The sequence below is a fragment of the Emys orbicularis genome, chromosome 9 (genome assembly GCF_028017835.1).
Source record: "Emys orbicularis isolate rEmyOrb1 chromosome 9, rEmyOrb1.hap1, whole genome shotgun sequence".
In the NCBI taxonomy this organism is placed as follows: domain Eukaryota; kingdom Metazoa; phylum Chordata; order Testudines; family Emydidae; genus Emys; species Emys orbicularis.
Genome location: NC_088691.1, coordinates 14,720,810 through 14,735,639, shown reverse-complemented (window position 1 = coordinate 14,735,639; position 14,830 = coordinate 14,720,810). Strand labels below are relative to the sequence as shown.

The following is a 14,830-nucleotide window of genomic DNA, read 5'->3' as shown; positions in this document are numbered from 1 at the left end:
ATAAAATGCTTTCCAATAATCATAACATAGGTATTTATTAGCACAAATGTTGATTATATCAAATTAAGCAACTATGAACATTTCCCAATTAATTTATAGATTTTCATCTGTCATTATGCTTTATCATTTATGAGGAAACAAGTTTAAAAATGCATGAGAGAATTGTTGCTTATTGCAAAGTGTACATCAGGTATTATTGTACCTTTTAGCTCAGATTGCTTAAATAAGTCTTTCGAAGAATTCTTTTTATATAATTTTCAAACAGCAGCAGTAATTCTGCAACTGCTAGTTGCTAATCCACTGGGTTTTTCTAAGTGTTTCCAGTGCTAACTGTACAGCATACATAGGAACATTTAGAAAGGGAGACAGGAGCATCAACTCCGTAATGTACCAAATTCTCATAGTTTTCCTGTTTACACAGTTGTCATGTCTATGTAACATATGTCATTTTAAATATTTGGGGTTGTTAGCTTATTTTGAAAGCATTGCCTTTCTGATTTCAGAAATCCAAGGCATTTCTCTCCCACTCACATCTGTTAACAACTGGGATGTGTGGGGGTGGGGGATGTTATATTGGAAAAAAATGTATTAGCTAAGGCAATTTTTCCTAAACTAATTTCAGAAGTAGAATTAAATAATTTTTATATGCCAATGCATTGGTGCATATGATTAAGACAAACAACTGAATTAAACATATGTTAAATAATCTGCAAATTGCTTATATTGTTTTAATTCAAAGTAAACAGCTCAATTTTAGTGTTGGCTGCTGAATGTCCTTATGTATATAAGGCTATATAGGGCTATAACATATATTTGTTTATTTTATTTATTTGTATTATTGTAGCACTTAGGAATCCCAGTTATGAACCAGGACCCCACTGAGTTAGGCACTGTACTAACATAGTTTTTCCTGGCATTACTGTTCATGAAGTGCTTTTCTTCTGAGCTCTACTTTCCACCTCCCACCCTCCCTTCCAGTTGCTCCTTCTTTCTCTGACTAAATGAACCAGCATGCAGGTTCTGCTGGTAAAATCACAACCCTCATAAAGTAGCACTGGAGTATGGACTCTGTCTATAGAGTAAGGAAGTCAAACCCTCTTCTTTCCCTGACACATGTCCCTAAAAATAAAGGGTGCAAATTTCAAAGACTGAAGTACCCAACTGTCATTGAAAGTTAATGAGAATTGGGTGCCTAAATCCCTTTGGTGCTTTTGGAAAGCTCATCTTAAATAACCAGCAATTGGCTAAGGTTTTCAGTATTCCTTTTTGTATACTGTTGAGTAGAATGATTAATTATAAGAAGATCTTAACTGACAGCTAAATATGAGGGAGTGGGGCAAGTGGGAAGAAGAGTCTGGAATAGAAGATCTGCAACTTCTATCATAGAGCAGACTCCATGTTCTCTAGTAGTTGTGATATCCCCAAGAGAGTGCCTGCGATGGCATCTTGTTGGAGCAGGAAGGGTATATTGGGGGAAGGGAGCTGAACATTCTGTACTTCATGGATATGAACAACCAGGGAATGAAGTATGTTTAAAAATTATATTTGCTGAAACCTGGAAATAAAGCAAAGGAAATGAATTAAATTTGTTGGGGTTTTTACTCATTCCATGATGGTGCTTGTTTTTTCTTCCCACGTCCCTCTCCAAAAACTGTTTAAGATATTAAAAACAATCACGTCTGTCGCTAATACTCTGAACAAAGAATATTGAAATTGCTTAAAAATAGAATTAATGTACTTATTATATGCTGGAAAATTTGCAAAACAAACTTGAAGAATTCTTCTCTCCACTAGCCAGCAGTTTGAGGATTTGTGGCCCCACTGAGTTGCCTCCATACTCATGTTTCTTTGATTGTTTACAGTATTGCAGTTGGAGAACCCATTCAGTGTTCTGAGTATCTTCCAAAAATGTATGACTTAAACACTTTGTGGTTTAAGATTACTGTTTAACAAAAAGTAATAACATGTTTTAAAAAACAGATCCCATTAAGTTATCCCTGTCTCATTTGTAAATTATTCTTCTATATGCTGGAAATCTGATGGGATGCTAATATCAAAAAGATGTATAATTTAAGCCAATTTTCACAGTGATCCATAATTGGGCAAATTAAGTTAGTTCTATGTTACCTCTTTGGTACTGAAAGTCAGGATTCCCATATGCTAGGTGTACTGTAGTAATTCCAGGCATCTTCACTGGCAGAATCAACAATATTGCTACCTGGTTTGCATTGGTTATATTAAGAGTTACTGGTAAACAACTTAATGTGTTTTTAATACAACAACATTTACCTTAAGTGTATTTTCAGTTCAAGCTAGTGCTGATTCTTTATGAAAATGGAACTTGAATTTTCAGCTTTGTATAAGATGCTTTTTTAAGAGTTTTTGAGTATTATGCTACATTTTTTTCCCACAGATGGACAATAGAGGTGCCTTTAACCTTTTGCTTGGCTGGAAAGTAATAATGTTTAGTTTTTATTCTTTGAGATAGATCTGGTGCAGTAAACAATAGGATTTTTTTTCATTTCCACGTTTAGGAAGACATATTAATCCTCAGTAATATTGCCTTAATTTAACAGCACTACATTAACCACACTACTCCTGCACTGTCCAAGAGTAAGGAGAGAGAAGTGGACAAGAAAGATTTGGACAAGTCCAGGGAAAGATCCAGAGAGAGAGAGAAGAAAGATGAAAAGGATAGGAAAGATCGAAAAAGGGTTTGTGACATTTTTATGAAATAGCTTAGAAAGTTGGTGCATGCTTGACTCATTCTTTGACTCTAAGCCATAATAATTATAATTGGTGTGATAGCCTTTATAGACAGAAGTGACCTGCTGCAGGGTTTATTCTTCATTTGCCCTATTAATTCTTAAAAGGTCAATACTTGACGTTAATAGATTCTAAACTGCATTTTAATCTTCCTTGTCAAGGGAGTTAAGTTCAGAAACTTTAAACAAGCTTTAATCATGCAACTGCCTTTAAAAACTTGCAAAATATGGTGTTTGTACAGTATTCTAATTAGGATGCTGTTTTAGAAATCAGCATCCGTTAGTCTGCTAACATTACATAATTGTATTTGGCTTTAGGATCATTCAAATAGTGACCGGGAGGTGCCACAGGACTCAACCAAAAGGCGTAAAGAGGAAAATGGAACAAGTATGTGTTTTATTTCATTTTTCTGTGCTTGAAGTGTCCAGTCATTATTATGAATTGTGTTATGGGTTTTTTTTCCAGCTGGTTCTTCAAAACATAGTAAAAGTGAAAGTCCATCTGATTCTCCTCGTTCAAATGAGAAGGAAAAGGAGAAGAACAAATCAAAATCTTCAGGCAAAGAAAAAGGTGATTCAATCAAAACTGAAAAGATGGAGAAAAGTTCCTCTGGTAGCAAAAAGGTAAAATGAATAAACTTTCTCATTTGTCTATTACTACTAAACCTTTTAATTGAAACATTTTGTGCCAGGTAATGCTTTGGAGTTATTTTTCAGCTTTTGAATGCCCTAGGTGTATGGCCTAGATTAGACACAGATATTGCAATTGGCAGAGGAAAATTCATCTGGAATTTTTGGCCAGGTAGCCGCAACTTTACTTAATACACTCAATAGTCAACTCTGACTGGATAACTCATAAGGGAACACCTTTCATGTTAGCAGAAATGATGGAGGAAACCTTCTGTGCCAGATAATACTTATTTTTGAATGCTATGGTGTGAGTTTATAGTCTAGCTTGGGGAACTAATATTTAAAAACAGCGTTTTCTATACTTCGCTGGTTTTAGGAATTAAGGTTCCTTTTCAGTCCAAAAAAAAATTACTTTCAGAAAAAAAATCTGAAATGGGGCCTTAATTAAATACTGATTTTGCCAAAGTTAGCTTATATTTGATCAAGAAATCTATATGGGAAAACTCATTTGGCCCTTGGTAAGGAAATGTGTTAAATTTGAAGATTATATTCAGTCATTAGAGTGTGAACCAGACTGACTCTTATTCTTTTAACTGCACGTCTCAGTGCAGCCATATCTAAGAAGACACCAGAGCACCCATTTAGTGTAGTCTTCTTTCTAAGACATTTTAAAAATAGTAGTGACTACAGTAGATCTGTCTTCAACTATGCATATGGAGTTTACCGGAGTTTTTGAGAAAAAATTGTTTACAATAATGTAATATATTGTTAAATTGATAATTGGAAGAGGCAATGATAAGTATAGTAACTCCTCTCTTAACATTGTAGTTATGTTCCTGAAAAAAGCGACTTTAAGTGAAACGATGTTAAGCGAATCCAATTTCCCCATAAGAATTAATGTAAATGGGGGGGGGTTAGGTTCCAGGGAAAATTTTTTTTGCCAGACAAAAGGCATTGTATACATTTTAAACAAGCAATTTAATACTACAATCATCACTGCTGAGTATGAAGTTTAGTTGAGGTGGTGGAGTCAGAGAGTGGAAGAGGATGGATTGTCCGGCTGCTCCTCTTGCAAGCACAGGCACTGACTTTGCCGGGGGCAGGGGGCTCAATCCTCGGCCCATCCACTCCACCCATTCCCCCAAGCTCCCACCCTTGACCCGCCTCTTCCCCCCCCCACCTCCCCCTTTACTTCGCACACTTCGTCCTCGCTCCCCTCCTCCCCCCCCCATTTCTGAATGCTGCAAGCCAGCCGACTGCCGCGGGCAGGAGGCAGGTGAAGGAGGGGGGACGCGCGCCGAGTCCTCGCTCCTCCCTCCTGCCTCCTAAACGCCGCAAGCCAGCTGATTGCTGCGGGCAGGAGGCAGAGGAGGGAGGGGGAGTCTGCGCGCCGAGTCCTCCCTCCTGCCTCCTAAATGCCGCAAGCCAGCTGATTGATGGAGGAGGGGGAAGGTGCTGATCCATGGGGTCTGCCGGTGGGCGGGAGCGCTGTGGCGGGGAGGGGGCGTAGGGAGGCTGCCAGCTGTGGAGAAAGCAGGCAGCCAAACAACGTAATAGTGGAGCATTGCACATCTTTAAATGAGCATGTTCCCTAATTGATAAGCAACGAAACAACGTTAACTGGGACGACTTTAAGTGAAGAGTTACTGTACACAAATATTATAGTATTCAGGATGAAAGTGGACAGGGCCTATGTTTTTGTTTTTTTTTAAATGGTGGTGTGTATATTACAGTGCCTTTCAATATTTAGTAGCATCCAAGTGAAATCCTTATTTTTAGAAATATAAAACTTAATTGGCTATGATGATTTTGGGCTATCACACTTGATTATGAAATTCTTTATACACTCAAACATATTTTACTTTATTTTCCATATACAAATTTTGCACAGGAGTCTAGACATGATAAAGAAAAAACAGAAAAAAAGGAAAAACGGGACAGTGCTGGAGGGAAAGAAGAAAAGAAACAATATCCTTTTAACTGTTGATCACTGAAATTTTAAGTAACATAAAAAGTGAAGTAAGATAACTCTGTGTTCTTAAGGAATCAAAGAAGCATTTTTCTTTAATGCTTAATTTACTCATAAATCTTCAGACAAGCACAGATAATGAAGACTGTTCCAGTCAAGGTAAGAATTATTTTCATGTTTTCCCTTTACCAAAGTATTGAAGATACCTGCTAAAGTCTGTGGGTAAAATTCACATCTCTGCCGTGACCCGTCTAAGGTGGGTTAAAGGGCCAGAGTGGCATAAAAGGGGATCCAAAAAAAAAATTCCCCTAGCACATAAATAAGGAAGACAGCCCCAGGCTGCTCTAAGAGGACTCCCTCAGAAGCCTTGATAAAGGGGCTGAATTGGGGGGCAAGAGAGAGGTATTAGAGGGGGACTGCAACACATAATGATGTGGAGATTCTGGGCAGCTGGGAACAAGGCTGCTATAATGTAGACAGCCCTTGATAATCCACTTGCTGCTTGATAATCTCTTGCTAACAAGTTATTCTTCTTTGAGTGATTGCTCATGTGTATTCCACAATAGGAGCGGTGCTCGCCATGTGCACTGGTGCCGGAAGTTTTTCCCCTAGCAGTACCTGTAGGGGAGCGCCCTAGCGACCCCTGGAGTGGCGCCTCCATGGCGCGGTATAAGGGGTGGTGCGCGCTCTCCCCATCCTCAGTTCCTTCTTGCTGCCAGTGAAGGTGCTTCGGAACTGCTCTGCTCCAACTTTGCTGTAGCTTGTCCCCAAAACAGCTTGTTCGTTCAGTGTATGGTGCCTGTAGTTAGTTAGTTTAGTTTAGCTAGAGCGCCTGGGCTGGGACATGCCCCGTGCCCTGGGTTTTAAGTCGTGCGAGACATGTAGGCGATCTATGCCAGTGAGTGATATGCACGTGGACTGTTTATGCTGTTTGGGGGAAACCCATCTCAGTGATCGCTGCAAGATTTGCAAGTCGTTTAAGCCTCAGACAAAGAGAGAAATGGACATTAGGCTCCGAGCTATTCTGATGGAGTCGGCGCTGACCCTGGCTCCAGCATGCCGCTCCGAGTCGGCAGCGGCGACCCTTGGGCGCCATCGACTAGTCAGCACCGCTCCCTGTCTGCGGGGCACGCCAAGAAGGCTAGGTAGAGGCCTTCTTCGCCGTGGCACCGGAGTAAACCCAGGACAGAGGCTAGACCCATGTCGGGCAGTCCTCGATCCCCACTGGCCTTTAGGCTTCTGACTCAAGTCAAGCGGAGTAGCACGGCCCATTCGGAGCAGCACTCCCCGGATGTCCAGATGCCCTCTGTACTGGAGGCCCTGCAGGCGGCCCGGGATGTTATGTCCATGCCGGTACCAGGAGCACCGCCAATGTCGGCCCCACGCTCCAGAGGCAAGCCGCCACTGGGATCTCCACAGTCACCCCCGACTCGGTACTGGTCTCAGTCAAGGGAATGTTTCCGACACTGTTCGCTGCCCAGCGACCGTTCAGGGCAAAGTCCACGTGGCTCACCCTTGATGCCCACCAGGTTGTCTGGTTGGGTTCCATCTGACCGAGACTCTCGGCACCGCTCCGCCTCAAGGAGCGAACACAGACGGGACCGAGGCAGACGACGCCAAAGGTCCTCGTCTCGGAGGGGCTATTGCAGCCGGTCGCAGCACAAACGTCAATGTCGTTCTGCTCCAGGACCCTGCCACGGCACCGCCTCTGCAGCCCCAGGCGTCGATCACCGGCATCTCACCGTCGCGGGTCCAGCCGCTGGAGCCAGTCATGGAGCAGCTGTTACCGACGGTACCTGTCCTCCACGTTGGGATCACGGTCCCATGGTCGGCATCGCTCCTGGCGCTGCCGCTCCTCCAGGTCCGGGGACCAACGTCAGGTCGTATGTCAGCCCGGCCTCCCTTTGTAGTCGTCCATCGGTGGGCCAGACCAGCCAGGCTGAACAGCTGGATTCGCCGGTGCCACAGCAGGTGCAGTGGCACTGGACCCCGTGGCTGGCCCAATGGTACCAATGGGCACCGTGGCCCCCGACGCAGCTCCCAGTGGGGACTCACTCGATGGCCAGAGCCTCAGAAGGACCATCGGCCTCCCTCTCCAGACCTCCAAGGAAGGAGTCAGTGGGTCATACGTCCTCAGCAACGTGCCCGGAGACCGACCAGGTGGTGGACCCTCCGGTGCCGGTGGACACACAAAGTACCGTGCCGGCCTCCTCACCCTCCCTGGATGAGGCGATTACGCCCCCTCCTCGTTCCGTCCTGCAAGAGGACTTTAGGGTCCACCAAGAACTCTTTAGGGCCTACCAAGAACTCCTTGGCACCGGGCAGGGTTGCCTTGCCTCTCCACGAAGGGGTGGCGAAAATTTAAAATGCCCTGTGGCAAACCTCGGCCTCATTGGCCCCCATCTCTAAGAGAGCGGAACGCAAGTATTTTGTACCCGCCAAGGGGCATGAATACTTATACACCCACCCTGCTCCTAACTCCCTGGTAGTCGAGTCTGTCAACCACAGGAAATGGCCGGGCCAACCAGGCCCTACCCCCAAAAAGGAGGCTGGACTCTGAACTCGTTTGGAAGAAAAATTTATTCGTCCTCGAGCTTCCAGTTACGGCTGGTGAACCACCAGGCTCTCATGGGCTGGTATGAGTTCAATCTGTGGGGCTCCCTGCCCCAGTTTGAGGACTCCCTCCAGGACAGGAAGGAGTTCAAAGTGCTGGTGGAGGAGGGCACAGCGGCTGCAATGGCAACCCTACAGGCAGCTTCGGATGCAGTGAACACGGCTACGCGGTCCATGGCCTCCGCGGTGTCCATGAGAAGGACGTCATGGCTCCTGCTCTCTGGGCTGTCCAGCAAGGCGCAGACCTCCCTGCAGGACTTCCCGTTTGACGGCAAAGCTCTGTTTGCGGATACAAAGCTGCATGGCCTGAAAGACTCCCGCACGACTCTCCAGACTCTGGGTCTCTATGTTCCAGCTGCGGCTAAACCTAAGTTCAAGCGCAGCAGATTCCCGCTCAGGCCACCCATTCAAAATACGAGACCGCTTATAAGAAGTCGTAGGACTATAAGAGGCGCCCACAGAGGCAGTCTCGGCCTGCCCCCCAGCCTGGGTCCTCCAAGGGCAAGCAAGCAGGGAAAAGGCGGTTTTGACGGGATGCCCGGGGGCGCCCTACCAGTTCTTATCAGGGATCCACCCTCAATAAAGCTTCCCTTCTCCAATCGGTTGTGTGCTTTCCTCCCAGAGTGGTCGCAGCTGACCTCGGACCAATGGTTCCTCAACACCATCTCCCTCCAGTTTACTTCCTCCCCACCCAATCACCCCCCGTCCCACCTGGGGGACCCCTCGCATGAGGCTCTGCTCGAGCAGGAGGTGGGGCAGCTCCTGGGCCTAGGAGTGGTGAAAGCGGTATCGGGGGAGTTCAAAGGCAAGGGGTACTACTCCTGCTATTTCCTTATCCCAAAGGACAAAGTGGGGCTCAGCCCCATCTTGGACATGCAAGGCCTGAACCAGTACATGGTGAAGCTCAAGTTCCGCGTGGTCTCCCTGGCCTCCATCATTCCCTCCCTGGATCCCGGGAACTGGTACGCTGCCCTCGATCTGGGACGCGTACCTCTACATTCATATATTCGAGGGGCACAGACGCTTTCTTTGTTTCACGATGGGGCAGGAACACTACCAATTTACAGTCCTCCCGTTTGGCCTGTCCACTGCCCCTGGGTATTCACGAAATGCATGTCGGTGGTGGCGGCCTACCTCAGGCGCCGGGGGGGTCCAGATCTTCCCCTGTCTGGATGACTGGTTGGTCAAGGGCAGCTCCTGGTCGCAGATGCGGGATCACGTGGGGCTCCTTCTGTCCACGTGCACCACTTTGGGCCTGTTGGTAAATGACACCAAGTCCACGTTAGTACCAGTACAACGCATAGAGTTTATCGGGGCGGTCCTGGATGCCTCGTTGGCTAGAGCCTCCCTCCCACTGGACAGGTTTGAGACCCTGAAGGGGCTCATCGACATGGTCACAAGGTTTCCGGTGACAACAGCAGGAGCGTGCCTCCAGCTTTTGGGTCACATGTTGGTGTGCACGTATGTGGTCTGTCACGCCAGACTCAGAATGAGGCCCCTCCAACTCTGGTTGGCCTCGGAGTTCTCCCAGGCCAGGAACAGGATGGACAAAGTCCTCACGGTGCCCAAGCCAGTGATCACCTCCCTACGGTGGTGGTCCTCCCTGAGAAACATGCTCCAAGGGGTCCCGTTCAGGGGCAGGGCCCCGTCGCTGGAACTGGTGTCCGACGCGTCGGACCTGGGATGGGGGGGCCCACGTGGGGAATGTTCAGACCCAAGGTCTGTGGTCGGCTCAGGATCTGACCCTCCACATAAACATCAAGGAGCTCAGGGCGATACGGCTGGCATGCATGGCCTTCTACTTGCACCTAGAGGGCTGGGTGGTCAGAGTCCTCATGGACAACACGGCCTCGATGTTCTACATCAACAGGCAAGGTGGGGCCCGATCCTCTGCCCTCTGCCGCGAAGCCCTCAGGCTGTGGGACTTTTGTATAGCCCACGACGACTGCCTACAGGCCTTCCATCTGCCGGGCGCCCAGAACGCGTGGGCAGATCGCTTGAGCAGGGACTTCTCCTCTCAGCACGAGTGGTCTCTCCACCCAGAGGTGGTGAACAGACTTTTCCAAGTGTGGGCGACTCCCCAGGTGGACCTGTTCGCGACTCAGCAGAACTGTCACTGTCCCCATTTCTGCTCGGGGGGGCGAGAGGGGGGCTGGGCTGGGACAGGGCGCTATCTCTGATGCCTTCCTCCTGTCCTGGTCAAGCCAGTTTCTCTATGTCTTTCCCCCGTTCCCGCTGATCGGCAAGGTCCTGGAAAAGATAAAGACGGACAAGGCCTGGGTACTTCTGATTGCCCTAGCATGGCCCAGGCAGCATTGGTACGGGATCCTCACAGGTCTGGCAGTCGCCCCGCCGTGGCTGTTGCCGTCCCACCCGGACCTGCTCTCCCAGGACCAGGGCCGCCTCCTCCACCCCAACCTAGTGGCACTCCACCTCATGGCGCGGCTGCTCAATGGTTAGGTAGGGAGGAAAGGACGTGCTCGGAAGGGGTTCAGCACGTCCTCCTAGAAAGCAGGCGGCCCTCCACGTGCTAAGCCTCCTTGGTAAAGTGGTCTCGGTTTTCCAGATGGGCGGACGAGTGGGGCGTTTCCCTGGTGACCGCCCTGGTCCAGCTTATTCTGGACTACCTCCTTCACCTTAGAGCCCAGGGCCTGGCGCCCTCGTCAGTCAAGGTGCACCTGGTGACCATATCGGCCTTCCGTCCACTGGTGGAGGGCCACACGGTATTCTCCCATGCTATGACTGGCCGATTCCTTAAGGGGTTGGATCGTCTTCTCCCATGGGACCTAAACCTGGTGTTGGCCCGTCTCACGCGATCCCCGTTTGAGCCGCTAGCCACGTGCTCTTGGTCACACCTCTCATGGAAGGTGGCCTTCCTGGTTGCCATCACGTCAGCTAGGTGGGTCTCGGAACTCAGGGCCCTGACCTCCAAGCCCCTGTACACGGTGTTTCATAAAGATAAGGTCCAGCTCCGCCCACACCCTTAGTTACTCCCGAAGGTGGTCTCCACCTATCACATGGGTCAGGACATTTTTCTGCTGGTCCTCTGCCCCAAGCCCCATGCGTCCAGTGAGGAGCGCCACCTCCACACGCTGGATGTGAGACGGGCTCTGGCTTTTAACCTGGAGCGGACTAAGCCATTCAGAAAGTCCTCGCAACTGTTCATCGCCTTGGCCGAGCGCATGAAAGGTCGGCCAGTCTCCGCTCAGCGGCTCTCCAACTGGATCACCTCGTGCATCCGTACCTGTTATGACCTGGCGGGAATCCCTCCGCCACCAATTGTGTAGGCGCACTCGACTAGGGCGCAGGCCTCATCGGCTGCCTTTTTGGCCCATGTCACCATTCAGGACCTTTGTAGGGCTGCCATGTGGTCTTCAGTTCACACGTTCACCTCGCATTATGCGATTGTCTCTCAGACCAGGGATGGCGCCGGGTTCGGCAGGGCCGTTCTCCGTCCTGAGAATTTGTGAACTCCTTCCCACCTCCAACAGATATAGCTTGGAATCACCTATTGTGGAATACACATGAGCAATCACTCGAAGAAGAAAAGACAGTTACCTTTTCCGTAACTGGTGTTCTTCGAGATGTTGCTCATGTCTATTCCACATCCCGCCCTCCTTCCCCTCTGTCCAAGTTGTCTGGCAAGAAGGAACTGAGGGTGGGGGGAGCACGCAGCGCCCCTTATACTGCACCATGGAGGCGCCACTCCTGGGGTTGCTATGGCGCTCCCCTACAGGTACTGCTAGAGGAAAAACTTCCGGCACTGGTTCATGTGGCAAGCATGCACACCTATTGTGGAATAGACATGAGCAACACATCTCAAAGAACACCAGTTACGGAAAAGGTAACAGTCTTTTTTTTTTTTTTTTTAATTTAAAGCAGCACATAGGATACATTTAATTATCTGTAAGCCTGTGTGAAGAAATATGAAGAAAAAGCATAGTTCATTATGCCTATGTAGTCTTTGGCCTCTCCAAATAAGATTGGACATTAAGTGAAAGCTTTACATATAGTTCTTGAGAGACAAGTCTAGACAAGATTAACTTCAAATTCAACGTATTCATGTTTAAATTCCAACTTGAATGTGGGTGTGAATCAAGAGAGATGTGCCAAAAACATTTGAAAAATGTTAATCAAGTTTTCTAAAATCCTCTTCCGGGGCTTTTTAGACATTTACACATATACAGATTCATTAAAATATTGGTAAATAATTTACTTATGCCAAGAAAAGCTGACAAATTCAGATTTGAAAGATAAAAATGAGTCTTTAGCACGCAGTTCTGTGTTCAGGTATTTTAGGTGTCTCAGAACTCTGTTCATTTTGTGGAGATCGGGGAAGCGGTGCCCTTCTAGATTTCAAAATAATTCACCCATCCACCTAGTCTCAGAAGCCATGTGTCACCGCCAGCCTCTCTCCTGAGGACAATGGATAATTTTACATTCTGTAAAATATGTGTAGTTATGGCTGGTAAATATTAGAGCTGACTGATTAAAGCATAGCAAATAATTTATTCAAAGAATGTAGCCTCTCTGTTTACCAGTTGCCTGTGAGCAGTTTATAATTTTCTTATATTTGTTCTCCATTCAAAATTACTTGATGAATTGTTTCTGTGGAAAATTATTGGTCTGTAGACTCATTTCTGCATATTTGCAGAAAGCAAACATAAGGAAGAATGCAGCTGAAGCAAACTCAAATTTTTATTCAATTAAACATTTGTTGAAGTTTTAGAGTTAATTGCCCAGCTATAGTAAACATGGTTCTGAAATATTATAAAATGTACTGCCACCTGGGTGAGCTCTTCAGCCTCTCTACCTCCCCTTTTTGCCATCAAAATATAGTAGTAAGCTTTCACCATGAGCAAAAGATCAGTGTATTAAAAGGGTGGCAGTACTTAAAACATGAATACTATTCGGTATGTTTATGAGACAAACGAAGATGGAGATAAAGGTCAGAATATGCATCAGTAACTTAAGGGTTAAGCAGAGTAGTTTGTACCATCACAGGACCCCTGCCAAGGAGATATTTTGAAGTGTCCCCCACAGGAAAATACAGCAGCATCTCTGCTGTGGTGTCTCTGAAAGAGCAACCTGGAGATAACACTGCTGCTGGGGGGAGGGTGGCAAATGCCTTTTGCCCTCGACTCAGGGATACAGAAGTGCAGGAGAGCTGCTTTCTCTTTTCTGCGCCACAGATATGGCAGGGGAAGGGGACTTACTTCAAAAGGCATCCTCTTCACTGGGACTATTACTCCAAAAAACAATTAGTAGAGCCTTGTGCGGGTACAAAATTTGTATCCACATCCGATCCGCAGAAATGGTCTGCGAATATAAAGGAGATATTCATGTATTTGCAGGGCTGTAGCAATTAGGGAAGTTGAGTTGGCTCGGATATTAGAAGGGTTTTGACAATTTGTCCTGGTGACATTGTTTGCCCAGCCACTAAAGCCAAAAGCAGGTAATTGAAGTAACTGCGTAATGAAAATCACACTGGTGCCCGGTGCCCTTTGGTGGGGTCTAGGGGGAAGGAGACGATGCTAGGAGTCAGGGTCCTAGCTATTTTGGGGACACTTTTTTCTCCTTATATATCATTCTGAGTTTAACCAAGGCACTAAACTATATTTGAACAGCTGGGAGCTGTGTTCTCTGAAGGGCCCTCATGTATGGAATTTACTTCCCTTGTGCATTCAACAAAGCCAGTATCTGCTGATCTTTGGGAAATGGTCTCAAGCATATTGATTTGCTTAAATGTTTTCTTGAGGGAGTGTGCTTGAGCAGGCTGAGTTCTGAACCTAGGACAGAGTTATTTTGGGCTAATCTTGTGTAGCTTATTTTCTATTAAAATACCAAACTACATGTGACCAGAAGTTCCTGTATGTGTGCTTTCATAAATATATTGATTTGAATTGAAATATATTCAGATGAAGTATGATCATAAAAATACAGTTTATGTAGCATAGTTTAAGAAACAAGCACTTAAGTAAATGTCAGTTGTTCAAGTAGTGTCCCTATGGATGCTCCACTTCAGGTGTTGGTGCGTTCTTATGCCTTTGATCGGAGAATTTCAGCAGCAGTGCTTGTCTGGGCCATGCGTGCGTGCTCCCCATCTCACACCTAGTACAGCACGACAAGACACCCTCCCACCCCCACCCCAGTTCCTTCTCAACCATCCTCAGTCTGACATGGAGTTCCCAGCAGTGTTAAGACTGATAGATAAACTTAGAGTTTAGAGTAGTCTTTAGTATCCTAGTTAGGTTTACTTATCCCTTTCTCCCCGTTTATTTCCTTTAATTCTTTTTTCCTTTTCCCCTTTACTCCAAGTTTGAATACCCCTTAGCTTAGTTAGAGTTCACTGTTAAGGTTGAACCACTATAACTCAAGCCATGCCCAGTTCACCGGGCTTCAAGCACTGCCTTTCCGGCTGAGAGGCGATCCCGGTTTCGGACGGGCACTCTGTGTGTCCGGTGCCTAGGGGAGACACATGAAGCTCACACCAGAAAGGACAGAAACCTACGTCTCAAACTATGGTTAATGGAGAAGTCTCTGGACCCAGCGTCTGATCCAGGTCTGCAGACCTCCCCTGGACAATTTTCCCTGGCAACTTCACCCGTCTCACAGTGGAAGGCTCACTCTTCCAAAAAGGCAGTGAGGAAAAGGGCTTCAACTTTTTTCAAGGAGCCACCAAAAAAGAAGCACACTCTGGCCCACTCCTCATTCTAAGTACCAACTGCACCGCGGCTGAGTACTTACAAGGCACCAGGATCGTCTGGTACCACACATACCGTGAAAACCAGTGACCCTAAGTGTACAGGTTCAGATCTGAGATGCAAACAGAAACCTACCTCCTCCGCTACAG

The 14,830-nt window shown here is 46.9% G+C and overlaps 1 protein-coding gene across 1 annotated transcript in view; it reads left to right on the top strand.

Moving 5' to 3' along the window:
* Window positions 1–14,830, top strand: part of THOC2 (THO complex subunit 2) — a 114,693-nt gene that overhangs the window by 93,435 nt on the left and 6,428 nt on the right. Inside the window, exons 35-39 of the mRNA XM_065410718.1 lie at window positions 2,577–2,714; window positions 3,084–3,153; window positions 3,232–3,389; window positions 5,287–5,363; window positions 5,476–5,523. Of these exons, the coding sequence (XP_065266790.1) occupies window positions 2,577–2,714; window positions 3,084–3,153; window positions 3,232–3,389; window positions 5,287–5,363; window positions 5,476–5,503 (471 nt within the window). The 3' untranslated portion in view covers window positions 5,504–5,523. The remainder of the gene's footprint in view (window positions 1–2,576; window positions 2,715–3,083; window positions 3,154–3,231; window positions 3,390–5,286; window positions 5,364–5,475; window positions 5,524–14,830) is intronic.